Here is a 27,880-nt window from a genome sequence, read left to right on the forward strand (position 1 = left end):
CACTCTATAGACGTTACATACATTTGGGAATTTCTTCTACTACATGTTAAAATCCAGGATAATCTTCTTCACGACTCGGGGTAACACAATAATAGCAATTATTGAACCGCTCCTGTATTATCCCACATGAATACACACTGGCTTACCTAATAGTATTTACAGTGATTGAAAACATGTTCATCGACCGTGTTCCGAAGCGATTTCGCTGCAAATACACTTAATGCCATCTATACCACCAGTAAAGCCAATTTTTTACAAAATACGATACAATACGTCCCAAAAACAATCGCTTTCATTATTAACACCAAATCTCCTTAACCGAGACTTAGCTCACGAATGAATTATCGCACAAATGTTTATGTTAGTCGTTTGTCATCGTTATTGTTACATACGTCATTTACTGGGATTTATTTCTGGCTTCCGAGATGGATACGGGCTCATTTTATCGCCTCTTTTTTACTCTGTGGACGATTTGTGCCCCAACAAAACCATTTTTAACACAAATAGATTTGCCCACCCGCACACGACCTGACCCAGTTATTTAACTATTTGATACCCAAACCGCTTAAAAAATTACCCGACAATAACTAAATAATAAATGAGTTTATTAAAATTTAACTGTAGATACAACCAGAAAAAGTCAGATTTTATGAACCCATAGTTTTTTTTTATTTTTTTTTATTCTGTTCAAATATAGAATTAATAGATTGTTTAGTGACAAGGAAGCTATAGAATTAAAAAATTGATTAAAGTTACTTTCCATTTTTTATTTTTGAGATAAAAGGTGACTTTGTAAAAAGACTCTAATACTCAGAGCCCCATTACAAAAAATATAATATTTCATGCCAAATTCCAACGTACTGGTATTTTTTTGATCTTTGTACAAGAAATGATGAAACAGGTGTTGTTAGAACCATTTTTTAAAGAACTGTATTAGGTTTAAATGGGTCAACTGAGAAATTTTCTAAAACTGGTAATAGCACATTTATTAATAAATACTACGTTCTTATTTCAAAATTTTGGTGTTTGGTTTAATTTTTTTGAAAATGACAGTAGCACAATTTTACTGAGTTATCTTTCGGTTATATCAGGTGTTCATTATTAAACAAACTCGCAGCATGCCCTGACATTTTTACGGATGTCGTAGCACAATTTTTATCATTGTATTGTTGGTTGCTTACTAAACCAGCTCATTATAATTCATAACCTAAGATTGATAAATAATGTTTAAAGGCGATGTGTTTTGTGTGTTGAACAACAAGGAAGACATTTTTACCAGTTCTTATAAATAATAAATAAATATTTTTATGAAAATCTGTTATCGTTTTAATTGCCAAAAAGAAAGGTTATGAGAGAACAAATTAATCATAGACATACAAACCAATTGTTTTTTAATTTCAAAGCACTCTAGAGTTTTTTTTTAATAAACACTTGTTATAACCGCAATACACAAATCTAACTATTGGTTATCTTTGATTCAGCTTATATAACGGTTATCTAACCATGAATATGTTTAGCGTATATAACCACCGTTATGTTTCTTATGCAATGTGTCCCATGTTATATTCAGTGTATATATCAGTTATCTAACCATGGTTATGTCTAGCGTATATAGTAAAGGTTATGTGACGGTTACTAAGTGATGCAATGTAGCGTATGCTAGATTCAGTTTATATATCGGTGATCTAATCAAACAAAACAAGTAATCTAAGAATATAGTCTACTGTTTTTAACAGTATTTCTTTTTATTATAAATAAAACCTTTATAAAATGAAATAAATAAGAAAATTAAAACGTACACAAAAAGCTTTATTCTTTGCTTATGATTTTATTTTATAGGAGATAATTGTTTGTTTTATTAATTTTGTGTGTTAAGTTTTATTTTAAGAACGTGTTTTCATGCCAATTATTTAAAAAAAAAAAATATAGAAAACAATCGCTTTTTATAAAACAAGACAGAAACAAAAAGATAGAGACTTTTGTGTCTTTACATTTTTATTTTATTTTATGTTTGTTCTTTTATATTATTTTTTTATTATTATCAGAAAAGTAAGGCGTGAAATATTAAAAATAATCGTGTACAAAACAATAAAACAATTACGTAATAAACGTTGTTACGGCGTCAAAATGTAGCATTTATAAAACTAAAATTAACCTACTCCAGAATTTTTTAAACGCTGATTTCTGTGTTATTAGTTTCTGAGATAGAGGGAAAAAAGTTTTAGCACTTTCATCTTGTACAACAACAAATAAATGATTATTTGAAGACGTAAAAATGATAGTAATAAGCGGGCTAATTCTGGGTCAAAAAACAGTCGGTGGAAACCACTTACTTCGTTTTTTTCTGAATCATTGAGGGCTAATTAAATACTGAAACACAGTCAAATAGAAACAACTTTTTCAGTAAAAATTGAAGCGAGTTTTAAATGTTTTTGCTTGGAACAGAAAAATGTTGAAATTTGTAGAACCGGCGCCTCCACCATTTTTGTTAACATGTGCATCAACATTTTGCTACACCACAAACGACTTAATTGCAATTAAAAGTTTACTAGAATATCTAATAACACGAGAGCGATGCAGTTAATACTATGTTTGTGCAATTTTGAGTCTGCAAATAAACATTTCACAAAAAATAAAGTAAACAACTTCTTTTAAAAAAATTAAGTAGGGCTAAGGCGTGGTAAATGATCTGAAGCACATTTGTCAGAATATAATATAGATTTTTTTAAATAAAATATGAAAAGATATTTTTATTTGGCATCGAAGCGTCTGGAGAATTTATATTTTATTCAAACATGAAACGGGTCGTAATAATATTTTGAACTAATTAAATAATCACAAAAATAAATAAATAATTTCGAGATGGAATTGTAACAAAGCCGATTAGACATATTTACTGTGACGATTTGAGTCCGTCGTAGGCGACATCGGTAAAAACAAAGCCAGTAAAGTTAAATTAATGCGAAAGCAGTAGTTATGTTTCATATTTTAAAGAATATTTTATCCGCGTTGGCTTTGTCATTGGTCAATTATTAAGGGTTGGTGGTTGTTCTCGTCTGTCAATGTGAGCGTGCTCCTACTATTGGATAAAACCGGAGGCTGAAGTGTAAACGCAACCCCGAAGGCGGAGCTTCAAAAGGGTGATTTACCGTGGAACAAATTTAGTCATTTCCTTCCTAAAACCCGCACCAGACACAGGGAATTCACTCGTTCCGGTGACATCGCGATTCTGTGCGTCTTTGCCGAATTTATGCATTTCTAAGCAAGGGTGACGAGTTCAAAAGGCAGTTTTGTGACGTGATGGACCCACTGAAACCAAGACTACCTTCGCCCGGACTTTCCGCCAAAAAAGAAATGAACCCCAAACCGAACCACGTAAGTGGGATTTTTTCCGATGGACGGAACGTTTTGGGCAGCTTCTGATATCGCAAGTTTCAGGTGGGGACTATTGTGCTTTATGGCATCCCGATTGTTAGTTTGGTTATTGAAAATCAGGAACGGCTCTGTCTGGCACAGATCTCCAACACACTTTTGAAGCAATTCAGCTACAATGAGATTCACAATCGGCGCGTTGCTCTAGGCAAGTCCCACCTCTCTTTACAAGACAAATTTTTGCAATCAAGCACTGGTACAAAAATTAAAATTAAAAATTAAACACGCATTTTTGTGAATATTTTTTAATTATACAATTAATTAATTATTAATAAAGTAAATTTATACGTAATTAAATTTTTTAATTTAAATTAAGAAGTGGAATTAAAATACATTTTCATAACTATTTTCATTGGTTGTGAGGACCCGATATCGAAAATAACTTGGAAATTAATTTCTTGACGATTAATAAAATTCTTGATTTAATAAAATAAAAAAAGATAAATGATTGTCATTTTGATGAAACTATATTGTTTTAATAAGAAGATTAATGTGAAAATGAGTGTTTTAATACTAAAAATATTAATTTTTATTACGACAAAACAATTTTCATCTATTCTCTCTGTATTTAACTAACCAAATTTTCTGGTAATGTTATCATCATTTAGTTGACGGTATCTGTCAGTAATTGTTAAATAATTTTAATCAAAAAGTATTAAAAAGAATACTAATGCCGACGTAATGCCATTTTAGGCTACTGTAGAAGTACGTCTAGCAAAAATTAAAAAAAAAACAAAAATCATTTTAAATAATTTTTTAGTGTTTCTGGTATTTTTGCGTTTTGCTTTTTACTTTTATTAAATTTTAACTATCAGATTTAGAAATTAAATAAGTCGTTAGTTAGTTACTGGCACTTTTGTTATGATTTTTTTTTAGAAAATAATTAAACAGTAATAATTTTATTTGATTTTTTGATTTAAAATCAAAAGTGAAATTAAAATCAAATTTCTAAAGTTTGGTTTTACCATCGATAAATAAATCGTAAGTTCTAGTTATTTAACCAACAGTTTTTATTTATTTGTTAATTAAAAAATTGTTTCATCAAACTTCTGTTAGTTATTGTCTAGTTATTTACCTGAATACGATGTTTTAGTAGTGGCAGTGCAAAAAACGTTTAATTTCGCATTTGTGCGCGTTAATTTGTTAAGAAAAATAATTTAGTTGAGAAAAAGGGCAATAGGAGTCTAGATTTTTTTGAAAGAAAGAAAGGAATTTTTGTAATTATAAAATTAAAGTCTCAAAAATGACAACCAAATAAAAAAGGTTATCTGATAAACCAAATATTTTGGCGATATTTCATCATTTAGTTGACTGTATTTATCAGCAGTTGTAAAACAATTTCAAATTAAAAAATACGTATAAAGTATAATAAAAATTTCCTCAAAGTTACTGCTGATTTAATCATAATTTTCTCTGATTTCGTCTGATTTTTTTTGATTTACTTTGTTTTTACTTTGTTTAATTCTTTACAATAATTTTTCATGATTTTTTTCAAATTTTCCACTGATTTTAAGGGCGGATTTTATTTTTAATGCACATGTATTAAAAAATAAATTATTATTATTATTTGATAAAATGTTATTATAATATTATTGGATTTTTGATTTTATGTTTAAAACTTTTTTTGCGTACAGACATTTTTATTACTTAAACTTACTTAAACAACTGTAGATAAACATCTTTTACTGTAGTTTTTTTGGTTTTTATTTTTTACAAGAGTGTGTTTTTGTCAATGAAATCCAATTATTTCAAAAACTTAGCAAAATCTACTAGTAAAAAAACAAGATTAACAACTGTGTATACACAAAAATGCACAAAATATAGTATTTTATTTAAAAAATTATAACTATAAAAATTTGCATTGTAAGATTTTTTTGTGTAAAAATTTACAAAAAGTACAAATTTATTTGAATATTTTTACAAAACGACAATAAAAGTTTCATTCAAAAGCTTAACTTTTACCATTTTAAAATGTTTTGGAAGTGCTCTCTCGAAAATTTTAATTTCAACATGGATACGTCCCTGTCTGCTGTTCTCAATTTTGTACTCAGATTTGCTCTACGATTTAAAAGTGTTTTTAGAAAAGAATATTTTCTAGCATTTTTGCATTTTGTTTATTATTCTTCTTACAATTAAAGTATAACTAGCAAGTTTAGAAATTGAATAACAATTATTTTGCAGTCATTATTTATCGTTGATTCTAATTAAAAAATATAATTAAAAGCAATTAATATATTTTTTGATGTGTTTTTTTAGTTTCTTGTTTTATTTAAATTTAGACATGAAATTAAAATAAAATTTTTAGGATTAAAAAATTGGTTATGAATGTATCTGATATCGAAGATGATAATAGTTTAAAAATTTATTTCGTGACGATTGTCAATTTTATAATAAATAAAATAAAATCAAATTCAAAAATAAAAATAAAATAAAATAGTATAAATAAACATTTCCAATAATAATTTTTTATGTCTTGAGTTTAACAGTTTATCATTTTTATTACAATTTAATTTGAACTATTAATTGAATATACAACGGTAGAGGCATTATTTATCTGCTGCCCTTTTTATATTATTTTAAAAGCAATTGAAACAAACTGCTTGAAAATTTAGGAATATTAGTATTTTAATAAATTCCCAAGTATCATACATTTCCAAGGGTAATTTTTTTTCGGGAAATTTACAAAACCAGTACATTTCTAAACGATAAAACATAGAAAACACATATAATATAGTTTCTTTGAATTTTTTCGTGATTTTTCGATAAGTTTATTATTTTATTATATGGTTCTTTAGCTTTTCAACGCACCTGGTCCGGTTGTTGATTTGTAAAATGTGAGAAAATAAATCAAAATTTAAATTACGAAATAGTCAAAATTTTACAGTATAATTACATTAGAACTTCCCGTAGAAAAAATAAGCAGGTTTAAAGTTTTGAAAAAATGTAGTTAATTGTATCATCATGTCATTAGCAAAAAAATTAATCGGAAAATACAGTAAATAATGGGCTTCAGTGCTCCGCCCCTGACCGAGCGTTTTCCCCTAGGCATAACCTGCGTGCAGTGCACCCCCGTGCAGCTGGAGATCCTCCGTCGGGCGGGGGCCATGCCCGTGTCCTCCCGGCGCTGCGGGATGATAACCCGTCGGGAGGCCGAGCGCCTCTGCAAGAGCTTCCTGGGGGACAACGCGCCCCCGCGGCTGCCCGACGACTTCGCCTTCGCCGTGCACCACGAGTGTGCGTGGGGCTGCCGGGGCTCCTTCTTGCCGTCGCGCTACAACTCGTCCCGCGCCAAGTGCATCAAGTGTTCAGTGTGCGGCCTGTTTTTCTCCCCCAACAAGTTCATCTTCCACTCGCACCGTCTCAGCGCCAACGACAAGTACGTGCAGCCCGACGCCGCCAACTTCAACTCCTGGAGGCGGCACATGAAGCTCAGCGGCAGCCCCCCCGAGGAGGTGACGCATGCGTGGGAGGACGTCAAGGCGATGTTCAACGGGGGCACCAGGAAGCGGCTCTTGGCCTCCTCGGTGGACCGGCCCTCGAAGCAGACCAAGGTCGACGCGCAGCCCCAGCCCATTGTCCCATCGCCCAGGATCCCGAATTGCCAGGACATCGCCCTGCCCATTTCGAGGGTCGCCATGGATTTTATTTATCACAAGCCGTTGGCGTTTTCGTCCTATTCCACTTTTCCGTGGTTGAAAAGAAATTCTATTCTATTTCCACATGAGAGTCCTTTTTTTCCAATTGATAAGAGTTATCAGTCGGCTTTTAAGCCCGTTCAACCTGTCAATGAGCGAACTGTGCCCCAAAAAGAAGAAGAAAGTGACGATGAAGTGGATATTGAAACTACCGACGAAAAGACAGACACTAACAACTGGAACTTGAAGGAGGAAAAGGTAAGATTTTTAAATATTTTTCTTCGTCTTGAGCCGCCGACGGAATAAAAATTGCGTTGCCAACTCCTTTGATTGTGCAAGTATCAAAGATTTCTCAATCTGTGCAAATGATATGTTGACACGTAGCGACGTTTTGGATTTGTTTTGTACAAAAATTTCGACTTTCTGGTCCCTCTTACCCTTTACTCAAAATTTAATAGTGATTTAAATTATAAATCGTCCTGATGGTAAAGTAAAACACGTGAAAACGTTACTAAAAAAATATTCCAAATAAAATTTTACCGCATACTATCTCAAGTTTAATAATTTTGTATTTATTAATTATTAATTCTTGTATAATAAATAATAACTGTTAGCGATGATGACACACGAAAGTTAATAGAAATCTTTATAAGGTGAGTCTCTTAAAAGGATTTTTTACTCAATAACGCAGAATTCATTAAAAAGATTAATAATAAACATTGGTTTTATAATTTATTGGACCGACGATTCACCACATTTTTTTTGGGGGGGGGGGTTACTAAATTGCCCTGAAGTAGCCCCTCCTTTAAGAAAAAGGTAGCAAAAGATCGGTCTAATAAATTATAAAACCAAGATAAATGTGTGCTTTCTCAACAAAAAATTACGTGAAATTAAAGTACCTAACGGTGAAACGTGAATCTATTAATAATAAACGTTGCTTGAAAGATGTCTGCTGCAAAAAATATGTAAGTAAATATCGCCAATTCCAAAATACCTTCGATTGAAATTATTTAATTAATTATTTTTCGCGATTAACCCTAATTTTTTTACGTATTTTCGGCAAATATCTTATTTGTTAACATTGGAAATAATATTTATTTGTGCAGCGGCTTAATACCAACTAATTAATTAATTTTGGAGTAAGGAATTGTAGTGAAATTCTAGTGAAAAATATGTGGTATTTGACTGCAAACGCCGATTTCTGTGTGATTGTTATAATTTTTAGAGATTTAGAAAAAATACTTTTATCAACTCATCTTGTATTTATTATATTTTTCACAACATAAAAAGCAAAATTTTCAGGTATTTAAAAAAATATAAAAAAAAATGATGGTGTCAACTTTTTGGCCAAACATTTGGCGCAATTATAAAATTAACTTGTCGTTTTTAATTTTTTGTTCTAAAACTGCTCATTTTTTAAACACTTTTCGAAAAATTCTTGGTTTTTCTTTACTCAAAATAAATATAATAGTAAAAAACGCAACCTGGTTCAGATCATACATCTTACTATGATGCTCGTTTGTTTGGCAGAACTTGTTATTGTTATTATTATTATTATTATTACTACTATTATTATTATTATTATTATTATTATTATTATTATTATTATTATTATTATTATTATTATTATTATTATTATTATTATTATTATTATTATTATTATTATTATTATTATTATTATTATTATTTATTTATTTATTTTCATTAGGTGAATCACCCAATAATTACAGAAAATAAAATAAAATTAAATTAACGTATTGTATTTAAACTAAAAACTAGAAACAATACAACAGTAAAAAGAGAACCAAAAAAACAGATAATTTTTTGAATTTCGCATATCATTAAATTAACTTAAGCTTCAAAAATTTGAAATACCAGCCATTTTATGAAATTAAAAAACCGAAAATGAATATTACAACTACTGCTAATTTTGTTAAAATTTTTGCACATTACATACAACGGCGATCTTAAAAAAACATGAGTATTACAATGAATACAAAAAGTCATGGAATATCGTAAGTTAATTATAGGAACCAGAAATGTTATCTTATTTACCAAATTAATGCAATCTGTCTTATTGTTTAGTCATTTATGTAAGAATGCGATACTTAAGATAACTCTTCTGATTTCTAAAGAATTGACAGCTTTAATTGGTCGCATCGTGTCTCAGGGTAAGTTTTAAACGAAATAACAAGTTCAAAAATTTTCTTTGTACAGATTTAATACGATTTATATGTATAGCGTATAAAGGTGACCAAATAATCGCACAATATTTTAACTTAGAACGTACAAGGGCAAAAAATAACGCTTTTAACGCTTTTAAGTTGTTAAACTCTCTCCAATTGCAATAAATAAATTCTAAAGTTTTAAACAATATCTATTCACAATCTTTGTAATATGATTTACAAACGAGAGTTTGTAATTTTTTTTTAAATGTATCTATCTTTGTAAAGTGTGACCATCAATATTATAGTTATACATAATAGTTTTTTGTATTTGTGTAAGACATAATAAAACAATTAGAAATATTCATTGAAGTTTAAACTATTCATTTTACACCACTTGAGAATATTATTGATGTTTAGTCTGCAAGGCTGAATAATATTATATATTTATTAGGAAGGTCTCACTTTTTGATATTTGGCTTTTTCTTTGAAATGAAATTTTACCACATATATCTTCTCAAAATTTATAGTATCTTTCTTAGTTTACGTTTATGTTGTTAAAACTGGACTTTCTTAATATTGTAAATTTTGACATTTTCTACTAATTTTTTACTCGTTTTTGTTTGATTTGTTTGGAATATTATTTATTACACTTTTCAAAACATACAAAGAGCAAGATGTTTGAGGATTTTTGACTTATTTTGACTTAAATGAACGCATCCTGGAAACAAATGAAAAGTTGCCACAATGATGTCAACCTTTTGTTTTTAAAATAGGTTGGCGTTTCGCATTTTTTTGTTCCCCAACAAATTTGTCTATACCAAATTATTACCCATAGATTTTTAGTTTCTTTTTGATTAAAATAAATGTTATAGTTTATAGTGAAGAACGCAGATTAGTACAAATCATAAATCGTCATAAATCGCCAGTTTGTTTGATGAAACACGAAAAACCATTTTAGAACTTTTTTGTAAATACCAAGTGCCTAAAATTGTGCTTTATATTAGAAGATGAGTAGTTATTGTAGTTATTTTTTACGCATCTATTAACGATATTAAATGGTGTCGAATTATAGGTAGGCAAGGTGAATTAAAAATAAATTTTATTTTTTTAAAATTTTATTACATTTTTCTCTAAAATGAATCAATCAATAATTATTAATAAATCCAATAAAAAATTAATGTTTTTTTTCGAAAATAATAAAAAACGCAGCAGTAGTTCGACTGCGGTAAGATTTATTTTTGTAGAAGCCTTTCTGATCGGTGGTGAAAGCGTTTGGTAATTTTGTGTAAATGAAAGTTTAAGAGAGCGTGGTGTTAGTAAATATTTTATGTCTCTATCACGTATAAATAGAGCATCGAGGGTGTGTTGATGTGTACCACCCTTTCCCTCGATTAATGTGTTGGTCTTTTTAATCAAATGTAACTTAATACTAAAGTGTTTATGTTTAACGCACACAGAGCAACCTTTCAAAATGATTAAATGTAAACACCTCATGACGCTTGTGTTTTCCGAAATTAAATTTGAATTATTTATTTGAATATCTGTAAGTATCCACTAAATTAATATTTAAATAATCACTCGGCTAAACGTAAATACAATTAAAAGGATTATGTACACTTCGACTTGGCGCTTTTGTGTTAAATCGTTCCGAGAGAATTCGGCCGAAAAATGATTAAATGTGGAGATCGTATTTATTATCAGGGCACGATCTACTTATCTGTAGGGTGGTAATTAAGGTGGCTATTGAATCGTCCAACGATAGCCGCGTGTGGAAATATTTAGATTATATCAGCGGTCGATCAATTTGAATTATGTATGACTCCCACATAACCGTTTTATTGTGCCACGAATCACGTTTCAAACAAATATTACACTTACACATTTTTAATGAATTCATTCAGTTCAAACAATTTTATTTAAATGATTGATGCGCATCCACCATTTTTCGATGGGATAATAAGGTCGTCTTCGGTGTGAAGATTGTCAAATCCCCGTTTCGGAATAATTACGAGTAAAACAAATAAAACGAATTAACTTTTTGAGCGCTCATTTAATATTCATTGGACGTATTTAGCACTCCGGGGTCGCTCCCCTCTTAAGTAATTTGTTGTCGCTAAAAACTTAGATTAGCGTGCGCTTGTCCGAAGTTCTCTGAAGCTGAGTTATTTAATGTCAGAGTCGCGATTTCACATTTTAAACCGGGAGAGATTTGTAAAATTGAAAAAGTAATGTGATACACCATTAGTTGCGACACTAATAAAATAAATACACATTCCAAGTTAAATGAGTTCTTGTTCTTAAGGGAGTTCGCAACAAGCGGACAAATGTGTCCCACTGGAAACATACAAACAGTCGATACCAACGCTGATTTTGTACATGATTGCTTTTTTATATCACAAGCAAGACACGTACACTTCAAGATAACAGGCTCATTCCGAAACAACTTAAATGTTTGTCTTGCCTCGTTTCCCCTAAAAATAATGACAACAGATTTCATATTATCAAAATACAGCAGCTAGCGCCGCACGGTTGTGTAGTTACAACGTGGATTTTATTATTTCAGGGGTGGGATTGTAATAATCTGAATGGCACAAGTCCCCCGCGAGGAACGTATTTTTAACTCTTCGAATATTTAACTATAAACAAGTTAAATGGTTGCCTGGAACATTTCTCAAATGTCAAGTGTTGACCTTTTTTCCGCACCCCGCGAAAATTAAAGTACGCGTTATTCAAGCCTGAAATTAACTGAAACTTAGCATCGCCATGTCCATCGCATTGAGAAAACTTAATTAAATACCGGACTAATCAAGGGGGAGGTGACTTTTACTTAACGAACTCGTGTGACATTTCGAACTGGAATGGGCTATTTTTAAAATTGCTTCGCTAAATCGCTCATAACGCAACAAATTCATGTGCATCGTGTTTGTCGCAAAGTCGCACGTTTGAGACCTTGCCATTCTGTGAAGTAGCTATAATACAATATTCGTAATCCCCCAATGACTGTAACTGTAATACCTCTGGGAGCATCCTCTGCGTTACCATGCTCACTAAGCGTACGAACCCCAATTCAACTTATTATTGCATTTATAAAAACTTTTACAAATCGCATGTCATGCTAATCACATGACGAAACTAATTACGAGGATTACTTTTCAACAAAACTCTCGAAAAAAGCCACTCACTCATTCAAAAATTGCCAACGACTGACAACAATTGATAATTCAATTAACTATATTAGACAATGATATGTCAGGCATAATCTTTTAATTAAAGTGATTATGTTTGGTAATCCATTACAAGCGTTGAGCTTATGTGGTTGTTTTAATATAGATTTGATCCTTAGCGAAAGCTCGCATTACATTGTTTGATGTTGCATTATCAAATTAGTTCTTAATAAAGCTCACTTTTTAGCAGCTAAACCCACAGTTGGGCTTACAGGCTTACCATAAAGCAAATATGAAAACAGTCGTGATTTAGTCCAGCTTTTGATCTTTTTTTAGTTCTGTGGATCAAATTAACTTTAATAAATTTAAAAACAATTCCATATTACACCGGGCTTATGTAAAATTTATAATATACGACTATTACTAGCAATTTTTTTTTATAAATAACCTACTTAAATAACAAAAGACATTTGCACATGATCTAATAATTTAGATTATAAAATTATAACTGTTGTTTACAAAAGTTCTTCAACGCGAAGAAATTCTACTATTCCATACAGAAAACAATTATGAAAACTATTTTTAATTAAACATCGAATTTTTAGATTTAGTTTTTTGTTTTGTGAATAAAAGAATCTGTAACAAAAATAAAACAGAAAGACAATATAAACAATACTAATAAAACGACGCTGAGAGAATGATACACTTTTTATTAGAAAAATTGGCATTTAGTACAGTTAGCCCGTGTTCTAATCAAAGCAAATTTTCGCAAATTTTAGATTTTTTGTGGTAAATAAGGACTGTGTCATAACTATATCCTACTGACAAATAAGGACAAAGGTGGTGTTTCACGCAGAAAAAAATAAAAACCACTTTCTGTATGGAAGGTAAATAAAGAATAAAAAAATATTTTTTTGGAAAAAGTCTTATTTAAAAGTTGCACTGAAAAATAAAAAATAATGTTTTTCTATCAGAGGAGAATATGTTTGTTTACAAATTAGGATTTTAAAATTTATAAAAGCTTTGGGAACAGTGTTCAATTTAAGAAATTGTCCAGCGCAGCCTCATCCTCAAGATAACTTACAGGTAGTTTCACTCACAGAACAGTAAAGGTTAAGAAGTGATAATTCCCTAGTAAATCACTGGCAACACGAGAATACAGCGCCTCTGGTGCTGAAGTGCGTTACTACCACGGTAAAGCGCCACGTTTGAATAAATTCCTTTTATATTCTGTTTTTTATTATTTTTATCTTACAAGTTTTATTGCAAATTGTTTAAAATAAAAAAAAATATTTTCATTTTAAACGAAATGAAAACATTTTATATTTATTTTAAACAAAATTTGCAATGAAACTTACAAAAAAAGTTGTTTTGGGGTAATAAAACACAGATTTTGTTAACATTTTTATTGCACACTTGAGTAACATAACAAATTAAATTTTTCAAAAAATTAAAGTATTGTATTATTTCTTAATTATACAAAAATTATCAAAAAATTGAATCAGTCAGTGTTGGCATGTTTTGCCTGTCTGCTCCAGACTTAAAACAAAATAAGGCCTTCTTTGCAATGACTTTTACCTTGTCTGTCAGCAAACAGTTGCCCGCGCTACGACCACGAGGAGGTACATGCAGTGCACTGACACACTCGAGCGCAAATAAGAAACTTAAAAGTAAATTCTGAAATAACCTAAATAGAGAATTCTAAAAAACATCAAAAAACTTAACAAACAATTTTAAACTATATAAATTAAAACAGAAATATTTCCTCCAAAAGAACTATGTACAAATAAATTAAAAAAAAAATACATTTCTTGTTTAAATATATATCTACAAATCACAGCCTTCTATGTACAAATCACAGTCTATTTACAAATCACAGCCTTCGGAATTTTTTCATTTTTTCTATATGACCGGTGGTAACGGATTTTGCTTTCTGCTTGTCTCTTGTGTATTTATATATTAAAAAGGTGGTACACCTATTTAATATTAAATTATCACAGTCGTGAGTCATGCAATAGGCTGGCCCAAAATCAAACTGAGATTTATAAATTTCTTTGAACCTGTCTTCCAACATTGCGTGGTGAGCATAGGTATCAAGGAAACTGTATAAACAGTCATGAATGTTTTGAACAAGCCACATTACATGTTCACTAGCATACTTCAGTCGCCGCTGATTATCGTCAAATTCCTTGAATGAGACTAAGAGATGGTGCTCTGTCGGCTCCTCAGAATATAGTTTATTCTGACAGTTTTCGCAATCAGGAACCTCAATTTCCTTCAATACATAGCCAGCAACATAAGCCAAACCTTGACTGTCTTCACAGCAAAGGTCTGGTTGCTGTAATGTAGAAAAGTCCACTGAAATTTCTGGATGCGATTCCTGCTCTCTTTCCTCATTCCCTGAAAAGTTCAATAATCTCCCCAAGTTTTCCAAAGGCGTGCACTCGTCATCCTCACAATTACCACAGCCTTTTGGTGAAACCAAATTGTTAACAACTACGGTTTTCAAGGCAGCTGTGAACTGGTGGCATGTGGGATTCGTGTTTGCAACACCGTGCTGGCGAATACTACAGAAAAGATTCTCCAAGGGGTCTTGGTTTAGACCCCTCAAGTTCAAAAAATCAAACCCATCGATGTTTTTGAGGTGATTCCATAAAAAAATAATAGACCTGATTGTCGTCTGCCAACCCTTGACGAATGAAAACTGATTGGTACAATCAGTTCCATTTTTCAAATCTATTAGTTTCCAATGGCCCATCTCCGTTAACAATTTTGACCAAAATGCCAAATGGGGCGACTCATCTGTCAAAGCACACCGGTACTTTTTTGAGTCAGTTGGAAAAACTCGCGAACCGTTCAAAGAGTCAAACAAATCATCAATTTTTTTGACAAATTCTGCCGTGAAAATGGCGTCGGCTGGCAATTTGTCTGTAAAAACAGAGAACGTCTCAATTGCACTAGCCACTGAGCTGCTGAGTTGGGCGGCAGCAACTTTGACTTTCATTTTCACATAGGAATCCTTAAAATTGAAATACTCTTTTTTTAATTTCGGCAACGATTTAAATTGTTTTTGCTGGTCAAGATTGAAAACGGCCTCGATGTGTTCGAATTTGGCACATTTGTGTGGTTCAAATTGAAGCTTGCATCGCAATAGCGAGTTTCGGGTGTTCTTTAATAAATGCGGCACATCAAAAATCGTGACAATTGGCCGGTTGTTGACAAAGAAATAATAGGATCCTTGCCTGGGGTGTCGTTCAGCACAGAGCTGAGACAAGGCTTTTTGATTTGTTGGACCTTGGTCGCAAACAGTTGCAACAACTTCAAGGCCAATTTCCTGAAGTCGACCTATTATTTCTTTAATCAGAACCTTTAAATTGTCAGCAGAAACCGTATGAGCAGTAAAATAATAAGCAACTACTTGTTTCCATTGCTTTCTGATGCCTCGGACCATGAAAACAAGAGCGTGGTTGGCTGCCTTGTTTGTCCGCCCCAAAGAACCCAAGTCTTCAAAACCACTAATTAATTGTTGGTGGGCCTCATAATGAAATCCATGGGATAAGGATATTTCATCAATAATCAAAGTGCAAAATCGATTTTGACTTTTCATTTTGATGACTTCTCCTTGCAAGTGCCCCAAAATTGCCTCGTTAATTCCAGGACCAAATGGAATTTTAGATAAAATGGCTTTCAAGGTCCGCGAGGAGGGCAATTGAAAATAAGTTTGCAAATATTTATACAACCGTGGGCTGCGTTTGTAAACAGATAAAGCAAATGCTTTATCCTGTTCACTCCACCTGCGCCCCGATGGTGGTTTGGTCGCGTTTCTGAGTTGTGAATTGATGAATTCCTTCGTTACAGAATTCAGGTTTTCATCAATGAATTCAAATTTGCCAGAGTTGTATAAATCTTGCAGAGTATTTACTTTGCTCCTCTCTTGTTGCAATAATTTTTGCAACTTCGATAAGCGCGAAGTGACATTTCTATGAATGTGATACATTTGCTTTTCTCTTGATGTTAAATCCGCCCTTGAAAGTCTCATTTTGTTTAAAATACCATTTTTGTCACCTTCATTCAAAAAAGCAAATTTTTTGCACCTCCCAGTGATTGCATTATTTCCCTGACAATAATTGTGGTCTTGTTGAACAGTATTGTTGCCTATTATTACTTCACTGTTTGTAAAAAGAGGAAGTCCATGAGCAAAACATCTGGCATTGGATGTTGAAGGCAAATTGCAAATACAAGATGGGTGATTTATTGAATTTTCCACAAAATTATCTTCTGTAACAGAAAGATTTGTTTGTGAAACCTCAACAAACTCCTCTTGTGGGGCCATAACGCATGGTTTTGGAACTACATGTGGATTTAATTTATCCTTCCTCTCATTAACAAAATCGCGACTTTCAAAATGATCCTCACATAAACGCCAAAATTTTGAACTTACAGGATCCTCAATTTTGCAGGCATTCCTCCACAATTCGTGAAGCTTTGGATTCTTAGGGAAAGTGAAGAAATGCTTGTTGGCATGTCCTTTGTTGGGAACATAACCACTGGTGCATCCGGGGTATTTGCAGGAATATTTGCGATAACCAGCCATGACTAAAGTTCGCTTGAGTAGTAGAAATCAAAAATCCGTCACCCCAGCCCAGAGACCAATGCCTTTAAAATAGAAAGAAACACCAATCAAAAAGATGAAGTTATGTTAGCAAAAGAAGAGATACTTATCTTTTTGGTCGGTGCTCAACACCAGGAATTGACTCACTAACGTACTGTAATCAGAATTTTTGCTGTGATTAAACGATTAAACAAATAATTGCTACATACTTCCGGTAACACGTTGAACGATGAGTGACAAAACACAACACTTTTGGCGCGATATTTTCGGCGCGATCTTTTTAGCGATCTGAGCGCAAGCGTAGATGTCATTGTTACGTCAAAAAATACAAATTAATGAAATCCCTAATGAATACGCGCTTGTTTTAAAATAAGCAGTCGTCATTGGTCGTTCCTTTTCATCTCCCCGGGAGTGCAAAGCCCCCCTCGCCTATACTCTCGAGTTGCCAATGCGCGTATCCCACTTTCACCCCCATGGTTTCACTTGTATCTAGGAATGACCACAAATTTTAAAGAACTCTGCGTTACCGACTCCTACTGGGCTCTATCCAATCCTCTGCTGCTAACGCCATTCGTTTCCTTGTGCTTGGAAATTGACCACGCGTCGCCAATTTTTGTTCGGTTTCCCCTTATAAAAGGTAAAATATCGTTCAATTTCTTTCTCTCCTAGTTGCTTTAGGTCTATTTTTACAGTCATAGACATTTAGGTTGCAGTAAGTACTCGGTTTATAGATATCGGTACTGAAAAAATTTGGAGGTTAGATCACGTTATGCACTCATAGTGTGAAAATGGGAAAATCGCACAGATCTTCCTCTCGATCTAGTTCTGTCTCCAGCACGGACGCTCATAGACGAAGCCGTCGAGACAAATCCGACCTCGAAAGGCGTTTACGCCATTTGGAACGAAAAGTTCGCAAATCTCGTCACGCCCGGAAACATCATACCAGGCGTAGTCGTTCCACAACTCTTTCTCCACGTCATACACATGAACGTGGGGAAAGAACAAGTCCTCTTCACAGCAGCAAGGAGTCAGAAGGGTTTGATCGCGGCACATTTTCTCGATGCCCGACCCCTATTTCTCTGCCAACCAACGGTGGCGAGCCTGAGACCGCTGATGTACTTGTTTGCTTGGAACCCGACCTCGAAAAAGAGGTTTTAGCCTTGTTAGGGGATGACCCATCAGAAAAATCTGAGGAGATTCACCTTCATGAAGCACTAACTGTGCGTTGGAACTATAACCTCACACGAGGTTTGGATGCTCAGGTAAAAACAGCATTATTGGGGAAATACCAAACACCAATCAATTGCGAATTACTCAAAGCACCAGAAATCAACCCTGAAATTCTACCTGCATTAGCCGATATACAAATCAAGAAGGATAAGTATCAACGTTTAGCTCAATCTCAATTGGGCGTCGGTCTCACCTCACTAGGTGAAGCTTTGACCCTTCTTCTGAAGGAGAGTGGTTCCCGAAATGAGGAATTATTGAAATTGTTGATAGATTCCGGAAAAATTTTGACAGATCTTTTCTTTAATATGTCCCGATCTAGAAGAGCCAACATTGCTCAAAATCTTAATAAGTCTATGAAGGACATAATCCAGAAAGATACACCAGGTCACTTTCTGTTTGGAGAGGACTTAAGTGAACGCATTAAATCTGCAAAGACTTTACAGAAGTCAAGTCAGGACCTCAAAGCGGTACCAGATAAATTAATAGTAAAAACCCCTAAAATCAGTCAAAAAAGAGGGGGGGGAGGAACAACTAATTACCCATCCACCTCCAGGTCTTTAAACTCGAGGAGCTCGTTTCGGTCAACGAGGGACCTGAAACAAAAAGGGCGAGATCCTCGACCGTATCAGAGTTACAAAAATTACCGGAGTCGCAGTCCCTCACGCCCCAACAAACGTTAGAGGTAATAGCAGGTAGATTGTCGTACTTCAGGACTGAATGGCGAAAAATCACTAATAATCACAAAGTTCTTGAATGGGTTAAATCTTTTAAAATCCATTTTGTAAGCGAGCCAATTCAGAATCGACCACCATCTCCTGCGAAATTAAACAAGGAGGAAATGGATGAAATGTCGGTTGCCATAGATGCACTTTTAGGTGAAGGAGTGATTCGTAAGTGTCACCCTTGCACTGACCAATTTATATCAAATTATTTCTTGGTCAAAAAATCGAATGGCAAGAACCGCTTTATCTTGAATTTAAAAAATTTAAATAAACACTTGGATCCTCCCCATTTTAAGATGGAGGATATGCGAACAGTTACCAAACTCATAAAAAAGAACTGGGTTATGACATCCATTGATTTGAAAAATGCTTATTTTCTTATTTCTATTGACGAAAACTCTAGGAAATATCTTAGGTTTGAATTTAGAAATCACCTATTTGAGTTTGTTTGCATGCCCTTTGGATTGTCGATTGCTCCCTATGTTTTCACAAAAATTATCAAACCAGTTGTAAACTGGTTACGTATGGAGGGAGTTTTTTGTGTGAACTATTTAGACGATTTTTTAATTTTATCAGAAAACTATAAAGTTGGCCTAAGAAATACTCACCTGGTATTATCTTTACTAAAATCTTTAGGATTCATTATTAATGAAGATAAAAGTTGCATAATTCCAAACACAAATTGCAAATTTCTAGGTTTTTTGTTTAACTCAAGTGAACTAACAGTAGAATTACCGCATGACAAGAAGCAAGCTATTTTACAGACAATTTTACAGATTAAAGTTTGTAAGAAATTAAAAATTAGGAAAATGGCCCAACTTTTAGGTACTTTAACATCTGCTTGTCCGGCAGTGACATATGGCTGGTTATACACCAAACATCTCGAACGGGATAAATTCCTTGCCTTAAGCAACTCTAATGGCAACTATGAATCATATATGCAGCTTTCCATCCAGTCTTTGAAGGATCTCGATTGGTGGACTAACACGATTCCTTCATCTAAGAACAGAATAAGGAATGATCAATTTCATTTAGAAATATTTACGGATAGTTCTTTGACAGGGTGGGGAGCACACTGTAAGGGCACATCTGCTAGTGGCAACTGGCCAATGGACTTACAGCAGGAACATATTAATTTTTTAGAACTTTTAGCAATCTTTCATGGACTAAGATGTTTTGCGAGAAATTGTTCGAATCTGAATATTCTTATTCGTACTGATAACACTACAGCTTTGTCGTATATAAATAAAATGGGTAGTGTACAATATCCAAAATTAAGTTCTCTTGCTCGTGACATTTGGCAGTGGTGCGAACATCGTAACTTATGGTTACAGGCCTCGTACATTCGTTCAGAATGTAATGATATAGCAGACAAGGAATCTCGAAAGTTGCCTGTAGAAACAGAGTGGTCACTATCACAAGAGGCATTTGCCAAAGTGGTAAATAAATTTGGTCAACCTGAAATTGATCTATTTGCTTCCTTTTATAACACCAAATGTGACACATATGTGTCTTGGAAACGCGATCCTGGATCTATTGCAACTGATTCGTTTACTATTTCTTGGAGTGATTATTACTTTTATGCTTTTCCGCCATTCAGTCTCATTTTAAGAGTTTTAAACAAAATCATATGTGATAAAGCAGTGGGGATAGTAATTGTTCCCAAATGGCCATCGCAGCCATGGTATCCCTTACTATCTAAATTGCTGGTTCAAGCCCCTTTAAATTTAGAAGCAAATCCTCATCTGCTTTCTTCTCCTTATAGTTACGAACAACACCCTCTGAGGCTTACCCTGGTTGCCGCACTTTTGTCAGGGAAGTTTTTCTCAGAAGAAAAATACCCGAACAATCAATCCCCATAATGTTGCAGTCTTTGTCGACCGGGACTTTAAAGCAGTATGACTGCACATACAGCAGCTGGTGGCTTTTCTGTTCAAAGTTCAATCTATGTCCTTATACTGCTACTTCCAATGAGGTACTACAATTTTTGCAGGACATATTTACCTCAAAAAATTATAGTTATGGGACGTTTAATTCCCATCGCTCAGCTTTATCTTTAATCATTCCTGATATTGGAACTAATATTTACATAAAACGATTTTTGAAGGGAATAGCGCGACTTCGCCCGGTACGTCGCAAATACGAGTTTACTTGGGATCCCAGTAAGGTCTTAGATTTTTTGAATAACTGGTTTCCTAATACCAACCTTTCATTGCAAAAACTCACGTACAAATTGATCACGCTGTTAGCACTGATCACTGGACATCGTGTTCAAACACTATCCTTGATTAAATTATCAAATATTCTTAAGATGGATACCAAAATTCAGATCCGAATAACAGAAAACATTAAAACGTCTTTAGTGACAAAAAACGAACCGTGCCTTCAAATCCCTTTCTTTAACGAACAACCTGGAATTTGTGCTGCTCTAACCTTATCAGACTATATCCAGAGGACTGCTCAGATTCGTAAAGATGTTGACTCTCTGTTCCTGACAATAAAATCACCTCATAAAGAAGCTAATAAACAAACATTAAGTAAATGGATTAAAAACACATTATCTATGGCTGGAATTAATACTAGTATTTTCTCAGCTCATTCAACTAGACATGCGTCATCATCTGCAGCTTTACGCAAAGGCATTTCATTGGATGTAATCCATAAGACTGCAGGTTGGTCCGAAAAGTCACAAACTTTTGCCAAAACCTACAATCTGCCTCTAGCTGCAGAGACCGATTTTGCCAAGGCAATTATGCAATGAGTCATGTGCCTTTTTTCCTTTTCGTTATTAAAAGAATATATGTTTTGTTTATCTTTAATTTTACAATGTAGACGCTCAAATAAACTTTTGATGTTATTGGGCCCCTTTTCTACGTTGTCACAACCTTTCTCTTTAAACTTCTACCTGTAAGTTATCTTGAGGATGAGGCTGCGCTGGACAATTAAACAGTCAAACGAGAACTTACCGAAGTTCGACTATAATTGTCCTAGCAGCCTCATCCGAAGAGATAACTCCCACCCATCCCAAATTTGAAACCCCGTATATAGGTCGGTTGTGACTTGTTCTTCCAACTTAATGACGTTAGCAGCAGAGGATTGGATAGAGCCCAGTAGGAGTCGGTAACGCAGAGTTCTTTAAAATTTGTGGTCATTCCTAGATACAAGTGAAACTACCTGTAAGTTATCTCTTCGGATGAGGCTGCTAGGACAATTATAGTCGAACTTCGGTAAGTTCTCGTTTGACTGTTTAATTAAATCTGTAATGCTGTATTGTTATGACCGTTCCCAAAGCTTTTATATATTTTAAAATCCTAATTTCTAAGTAAAAGTGTTCTCCTCTGATAAAAAAACATTATTTTTTACTTTTCAGTGCATCTTTTAAATAAAAGCTTTATTGCTAAACAAAATATTTTTTTTTATTTTTTAATTATTGCTTTATAGTCTTTACTTATTTTAAACGTCTTTTTCTCTAAGATTTAGTTTCGCCTAACACCATTATTTTGCTGATTTGTGCAAACTTGTTTAGTGGTATGTGATAGAAAACAGCTGTTAGCATTAGAAGAACATCCTAACTTCTGTTCTGTGTCTATAATCTATCGTCCAAGATAAATGAATTAAAAAAATAGCGACTCCTTTAGGGGGGTATTCAACCACATAGGATTGTATTGTCAGGCAGATTAAGTAAATATGCAAAATTTCTATTCATTTGGACAACGGGAACCTTTGCAAATTTGGCTTCAAAAATATGAAACAGACAGACAGACAACAAAGCAAGTTAAATAAAAGCTTTTAAAAACAATTAATTATAGGGATCACAGCTTGTAACTTCGAGTTACACCTGATTTTTTTACGATGACTAGCATTTTGTGTAAAAAAAATGTGAAAGCAATATTTGTTGCCCGACTTAATCAATTTAGACCCATGACTTATAGTTGGAATGGAAGCTTTCAATGACGCAAACATCAGAGAACATCATCACGATTTGTGGATCAAATTTACTTTAACAATTTTTAAAAAAACTGATTAGAAAAGGTAATAATAAATAGGCTAAAAAAATTGTAACCACATAGCTGTTGTGATTATGGCTCAACAAGTTTTACCATATATTTTTTTCTATTTTGAGCGCTAGTAATAATAATAACAATAATAATAATTATAGTAATAATATAATAACAATAATAATAATAATTTATTAAACGCCAAGGGCACAAAGGAGCTGTTCAAAGGAGAATTGTAGAAATAATTATGCTTATTTTTGTAAACAAAGAAGAGATGTCTATTTTGGGAAGATTGAAGTGGATTTTAAAATATCAGGCACTATTTGAAATCCACTTTAGCTTATACAGTAAAATCTCTCAACAACGGACACCGATGGGAAATCATTGTACATTGTACGTTCTAGAGAGGTATACACAAATGGGAGGTGGAAATGTTAACATAGCTTTCAAAAATGTCCGTTGTTAAGAGGTGTCCGTTAAGGGAGATTTCACTATATAAAAAACAAAGTGTATGAAGAGTTGACGTTTATGTACAGACATTACCGATAAATAATCTGACAAAATGTCAATACTAGGGATAATAATAATAATAATCTTTATTTGCTACTTAAATACAAAAATATAAACATACAGTGTAGCTCGTTAGAAAAAGGAAAGAAAGAGTATAAAACAATAATTTACATTTTAATACATAACACAAGATAGGAAATATCAGTGTAAGAAAAAATTTTCTAAAGGCGTATTCATATATTCTTCTAATGAATAAAAACAAAAGTGTAACAGACATTTTTTAATAATATACTTAAATTTTATTGCGGTCAAATTTTTTATGCTGTTGGGAAGTTTATTATAAATTTTCACGTCAAGTGTATTTTTTTACTAGTTTCCAAACGCCAATACGGAAGTTTCATTAGATTGGATGATCTAGTATTATAATCATGTGTATACGACTATAAAGGAAATTTATTTCTGATTTTATGTATTTCTACAACTGTGTACAATATAAATAAACATGGAAGAGGCAGATACATCTTGAATACTGGCCGACAGTGAGCATTGCAATGATGCGCATATTTTTTTTCTGCATTATAAAATTTTTATGGAATGTCCACAGTTTCCCCAAAAAGTTACTCCGTATGCTATTTGAGACTGGACTAGGGGCATGGTATGCTATTAACAGTGTGTTGACGTGTACTGATTTTTTTAATTTATTAAATAAAAACACATAAGTGGCAAGCTTAGAGGTAAGGGCATCTACGTGGTGAGACTAGTTGAGTCTATTATCTATGTAAATTCCCAGGAGCTTTATACTATTGATCTTTTTGTTTTTAATTTTTTTAGATATTATTAGTTGTTGAGTTTTATCTCGATTTATCTTTAAACTGGTGCCATTGTACCAATCTTCCGCTTTATTCAATGAAACTTTCGTCAAATCTTTTAAATTTTCTATATTTGTGCTAATATTAGTAATGGAGGCATCATCAGCATACATCAATAAAAAATAATATTTAATTCTACACAACTATATTCAAGATTTGATCGAACCAAAGCATAGTTAGATTAGTAAAGAATGCATTTAGATAGATATGAAAAAATATGGACAAATAAGGCCAGGTTGTGGCTTCATTTTTGATTGTTATTTTCTGTAAATGGAATGTGAAAGCAATCATATTTGTCACTTTATATTTATTGATTAAGCGCGTGAAGAGCACACTAACCCATTGTTGAATTTTTCCAGTCCTTCAGATTCGATTGGCGTGACTGATAATACATAATTGAAAATGTTCGTAACAGAATTTCATGTTAATGCCGTTTGAAATGATATAATAGGTAACATTTGTTTAAGTTCGTGATTTTATGTGTCTCGATAGCGCGTTGACATTATTTAAATCAATAGCCGGCGGAATGTGTGTTTTGAATGGAGTCTTCCCGAGTTTAAAGTATTAATTTAGTTCGTAGGGGTTAATCGTATTATTTTTGTGTTGGGTGCCAGGAGCAACGTCAGTTTGAACGTTGTATGCATTCTGTAAATTCAATACTAGCATTGTCTATATCCGACTCGAATATTTAAATATTCATGTGGCTATAGAAGCCGAGTAATTTTAATCTATTGTTAAGTTAAACAAACGCTGGAGCTCATTGTGAAATCGTATTCATTATAATGGCTTTTAATTTACTTGTAAGAACTGTATTATCTTCCATGTTTGCGAATTCTTTTAGAGCATCTGCATGTATCTATACAATTAAGTCGTTCAAACCTCCACATTTACGCGGGCCTCCGTCCTTTCAGTCCTCCGGGGCGCGCGTTCGATTATTTACATTCAACTTTTAATTGGGTTAACAGTTTGCATTTTAAATCTTCGAAAGTTCGCAGTTTTTTAACTATCTCACGGGGATTGGTTTTAGACCCCGCCGAGTGAGACTTTTGCGAATCCGGACATCGTTCCTACGCCACAACGCGACGAAATGACGGCGATCTCGCAGCGCATCTGGAACCTCTCCCGGCTCTCCTTCGACGGCACAGACAGGACGAACTTCCTCTACAGACAGGATCTGCACAGGCATTTCGTCATAGACTCAGGTAAAAATGCACCTCTAGGCACTTGAATAGATCTGATTGCTATACACGCCGGAATAAATTGGATGCTTTTCAACCGAATATTGCAGTATTTAATGCGTTGTTGAATGGAGAGGTGTAAGTTAACTTCACAGCGTATTCATTAAACGGATTTCCGTTAATTACTAAAGTGTAATCAAATCGTGTAAGCACACACTTTGCATGAATAAAGCTTTAAATCAATTGGTAGTGCGCCTTCGTGGAAACGAGATATTTAAATTTACTTACAAGCGCAGATTTACTCCTAAGTACTCCATTGCCTTAATTTCGCGATCATTAACCCGAATTTTGCATTTTTTCAGATGAGACGAACTCCCTGCTGCGAAATCCCGTCGGGGTCGCAATAGGAATCAAACCGAACATTGACTGCTCCACTTGTATCAACCACAACACTATCTACCCTGCTCCCGAAAATACTAATAAGATCACCTAATTTTTCAATCACTCGCAGTAGATGACAAGTGCAATATCCAGTTAGACTCCATTTAGCTTACTGACCATTTTACCGATCGAAATACTTAGCACAAGCTGGCTAGTACACATTTCTATCATGTTTTGTTCTGTTACAATTTTGGTGTTCTGCTAGCGGTCAGAAGCAGAAACATGGTAGCAAATTGAATTAAAGTAATAATAACTGTAACATTTGTAGAAATAGGACTTATCAATAGCATATCTGTATTTACTAGATATAGAAGTCATCAGGCACGAAATATCAATACAGTAGAACCTCTTTACCTAACTGTTACAGCAGTACCGAAATTAAAGCGAATAAACAAATAAACACTGTGTATTATTTAAAAAAACGTTACGCACACGATTTATAAAAAAAACACTTTGAACAAGCTGTATTTATTTTCGTAAAATAGCAACATTTATAACGTTGTTTTTTGGAATAACGTCAATTTTAGTTTTTGTTAAAGTCAACCGACTTTTGTTTATTAAATAAAAGATAAAGAAAACAATAAAACAAAATAAATCAATGGAAACTACGCACTAAATACTTTTTTTGTTCTTGTCTTATTTTATAAGGGGTGACTGTTTTATAATTTTTTTCCGTAAAATTTGTTAAATGAGTATGTATACAAGGTGAGCCTGCTTTAAGTATATTTTTACTATATTTCAAGAACTAATAAACGCACAGAATTCAGTGTTTGCATTTAAATACTTATTGTTTTTCTTTATCCTACCGAATTTATTTCAGAATTTATCGACAATTCGTTATATTTAAAATTACTTTATAAATATTTTATATGTAAAATGATCCAAGAAATCGATTGGTTTAAAAAAATCGGCAAATTCCTAATAGTTTTTTACAGTTACCTATTTTTGTTTTTATGAACAATTTGCGAGAAAACTATTAGTCGGACAACGATGATTTTTTTTTTTAAATGGGCTTTCCAAAAACAGTGAGCTTCATTTGGTTATTGCATGATAAATGCTCTGAGTACCGCAAATCGACAAAAATTTCGTCGAAAAATGGAACAATTGCGGCAAAGCTATTATAGGACAGAGCAAAACGGTTTGTTTCATCGTAAAGAGCAAATAAAAATCTATAAAATTTAAGTATTTATTTTTTTTTTAATTTAAATTATTCGAAAAAGTAGAACTACTTTGATTTTATCTTATGTAAAATAATCCGAGACATCGATTGGCTTTAAGAAAATCGCCAATATCCCAACAGTTTTTTAATTATAATTTTTTTTATTTTATATATTTTTGCATTTATGAGCTATATTTATTGTCACAATAAATTATTGTTTATGTTATTTTAGAAGGAGCGATGCTAAAATGTTTTGTTTAAAAAAATGCCATTAATTTCCAAAATTGTTAATTAAGTATAAAGAAAAATTTAAGTAAACATAATTTTGGTGATAGCAACCACTTAAGAATTTTTGCTCGAAACTTTATTCAAGCACCATTATTTTGGAATAATACTAGAAATAATAAAGTTCCAATTGATTAATATTTTCATATTTTTTTAATTTAATTAATTTTAACTATGGGCCATTTTACGTGAAGCGAGCAACGAAAAAAAATGCAACAATTTGAAATCACGTTGCAGTTGTTCTCCTAAAAGGTATGAATTTTTTTCTGAGTGACTTATTTAAAAAGTTATTACTTTTAAAAATTGACCAAATATTAAGCATAACATATTGAGAATAACAAAATATTTAAAATAGTGCTTTATATAGAAAATTCACTATTGTTTTTTAACTTTAAAATTCGATATGAGAATTAAATTTCTTTTCGGAAACGAAGTTTCAATTCCAAAATTTTTCTCAATTATTTTTATTTCAAAAAA

At 32.9% G+C, this 27,880-nt stretch overlaps 2 protein-coding genes across 3 annotated transcripts; both read left to right on the forward strand.

Moving 5' to 3' along the window:
• The first annotated feature begins 3,124 nt into the window (after nucleotides 1–3,124).
• fuss (fussel) lies at nucleotides 3,125–26,359 on the forward strand. Its single transcript, XM_968082.4, has 5 exons — nucleotides 3,125–3,375; nucleotides 3,439–3,580; nucleotides 6,478–7,325; nucleotides 25,368–25,542; nucleotides 25,881–26,359. Exons 1-5 carry the CDS (start codon nucleotides 3,301–3,303, stop codon nucleotides 26,009–26,011), a joined length of 1,371 nt encoding a protein of 456 aa, XP_973175.1. The 5' UTR covers nucleotides 3,125–3,300; the 3' UTR covers nucleotides 26,012–26,359.
• Nucleotides 17,536–21,769, forward strand: LOC107397419 (uncharacterized). 2 transcript variants are annotated; one of them, XM_064359346.1, is made up of 4 exons: nucleotides 17,536–17,648; nucleotides 17,704–18,923; nucleotides 20,729–21,500; nucleotides 21,558–21,769. In XM_064359346.1, exon 2 carries the CDS (start codon nucleotides 17,800–17,802, stop codon nucleotides 18,919–18,921), a length of 1,122 nt encoding a protein of 373 aa, XP_064215416.1. In that variant the 5' UTR covers nucleotides 17,536–17,648; nucleotides 17,704–17,799; the 3' UTR covers nucleotides 18,922–18,923; nucleotides 20,729–21,500; nucleotides 21,558–21,769. The 2 variants fall into 2 exon arrangements, with proteins under 2 accessions (XP_064215416.1, XP_064215417.1); XM_064359347.1 differs by having other exon boundaries at nucleotides 17,619–18,923.
• Nucleotides 26,360–27,880: the final 1,521 nt, after the last annotated feature.

Source organism: Tribolium castaneum, chromosome 10 (assembly GCF_031307605.1).
Source record: "Tribolium castaneum strain GA2 chromosome 10, icTriCast1.1, whole genome shotgun sequence".
Taxonomy (NCBI): domain Eukaryota; kingdom Metazoa; phylum Arthropoda; class Insecta; order Coleoptera; family Tenebrionidae; genus Tribolium; species Tribolium castaneum.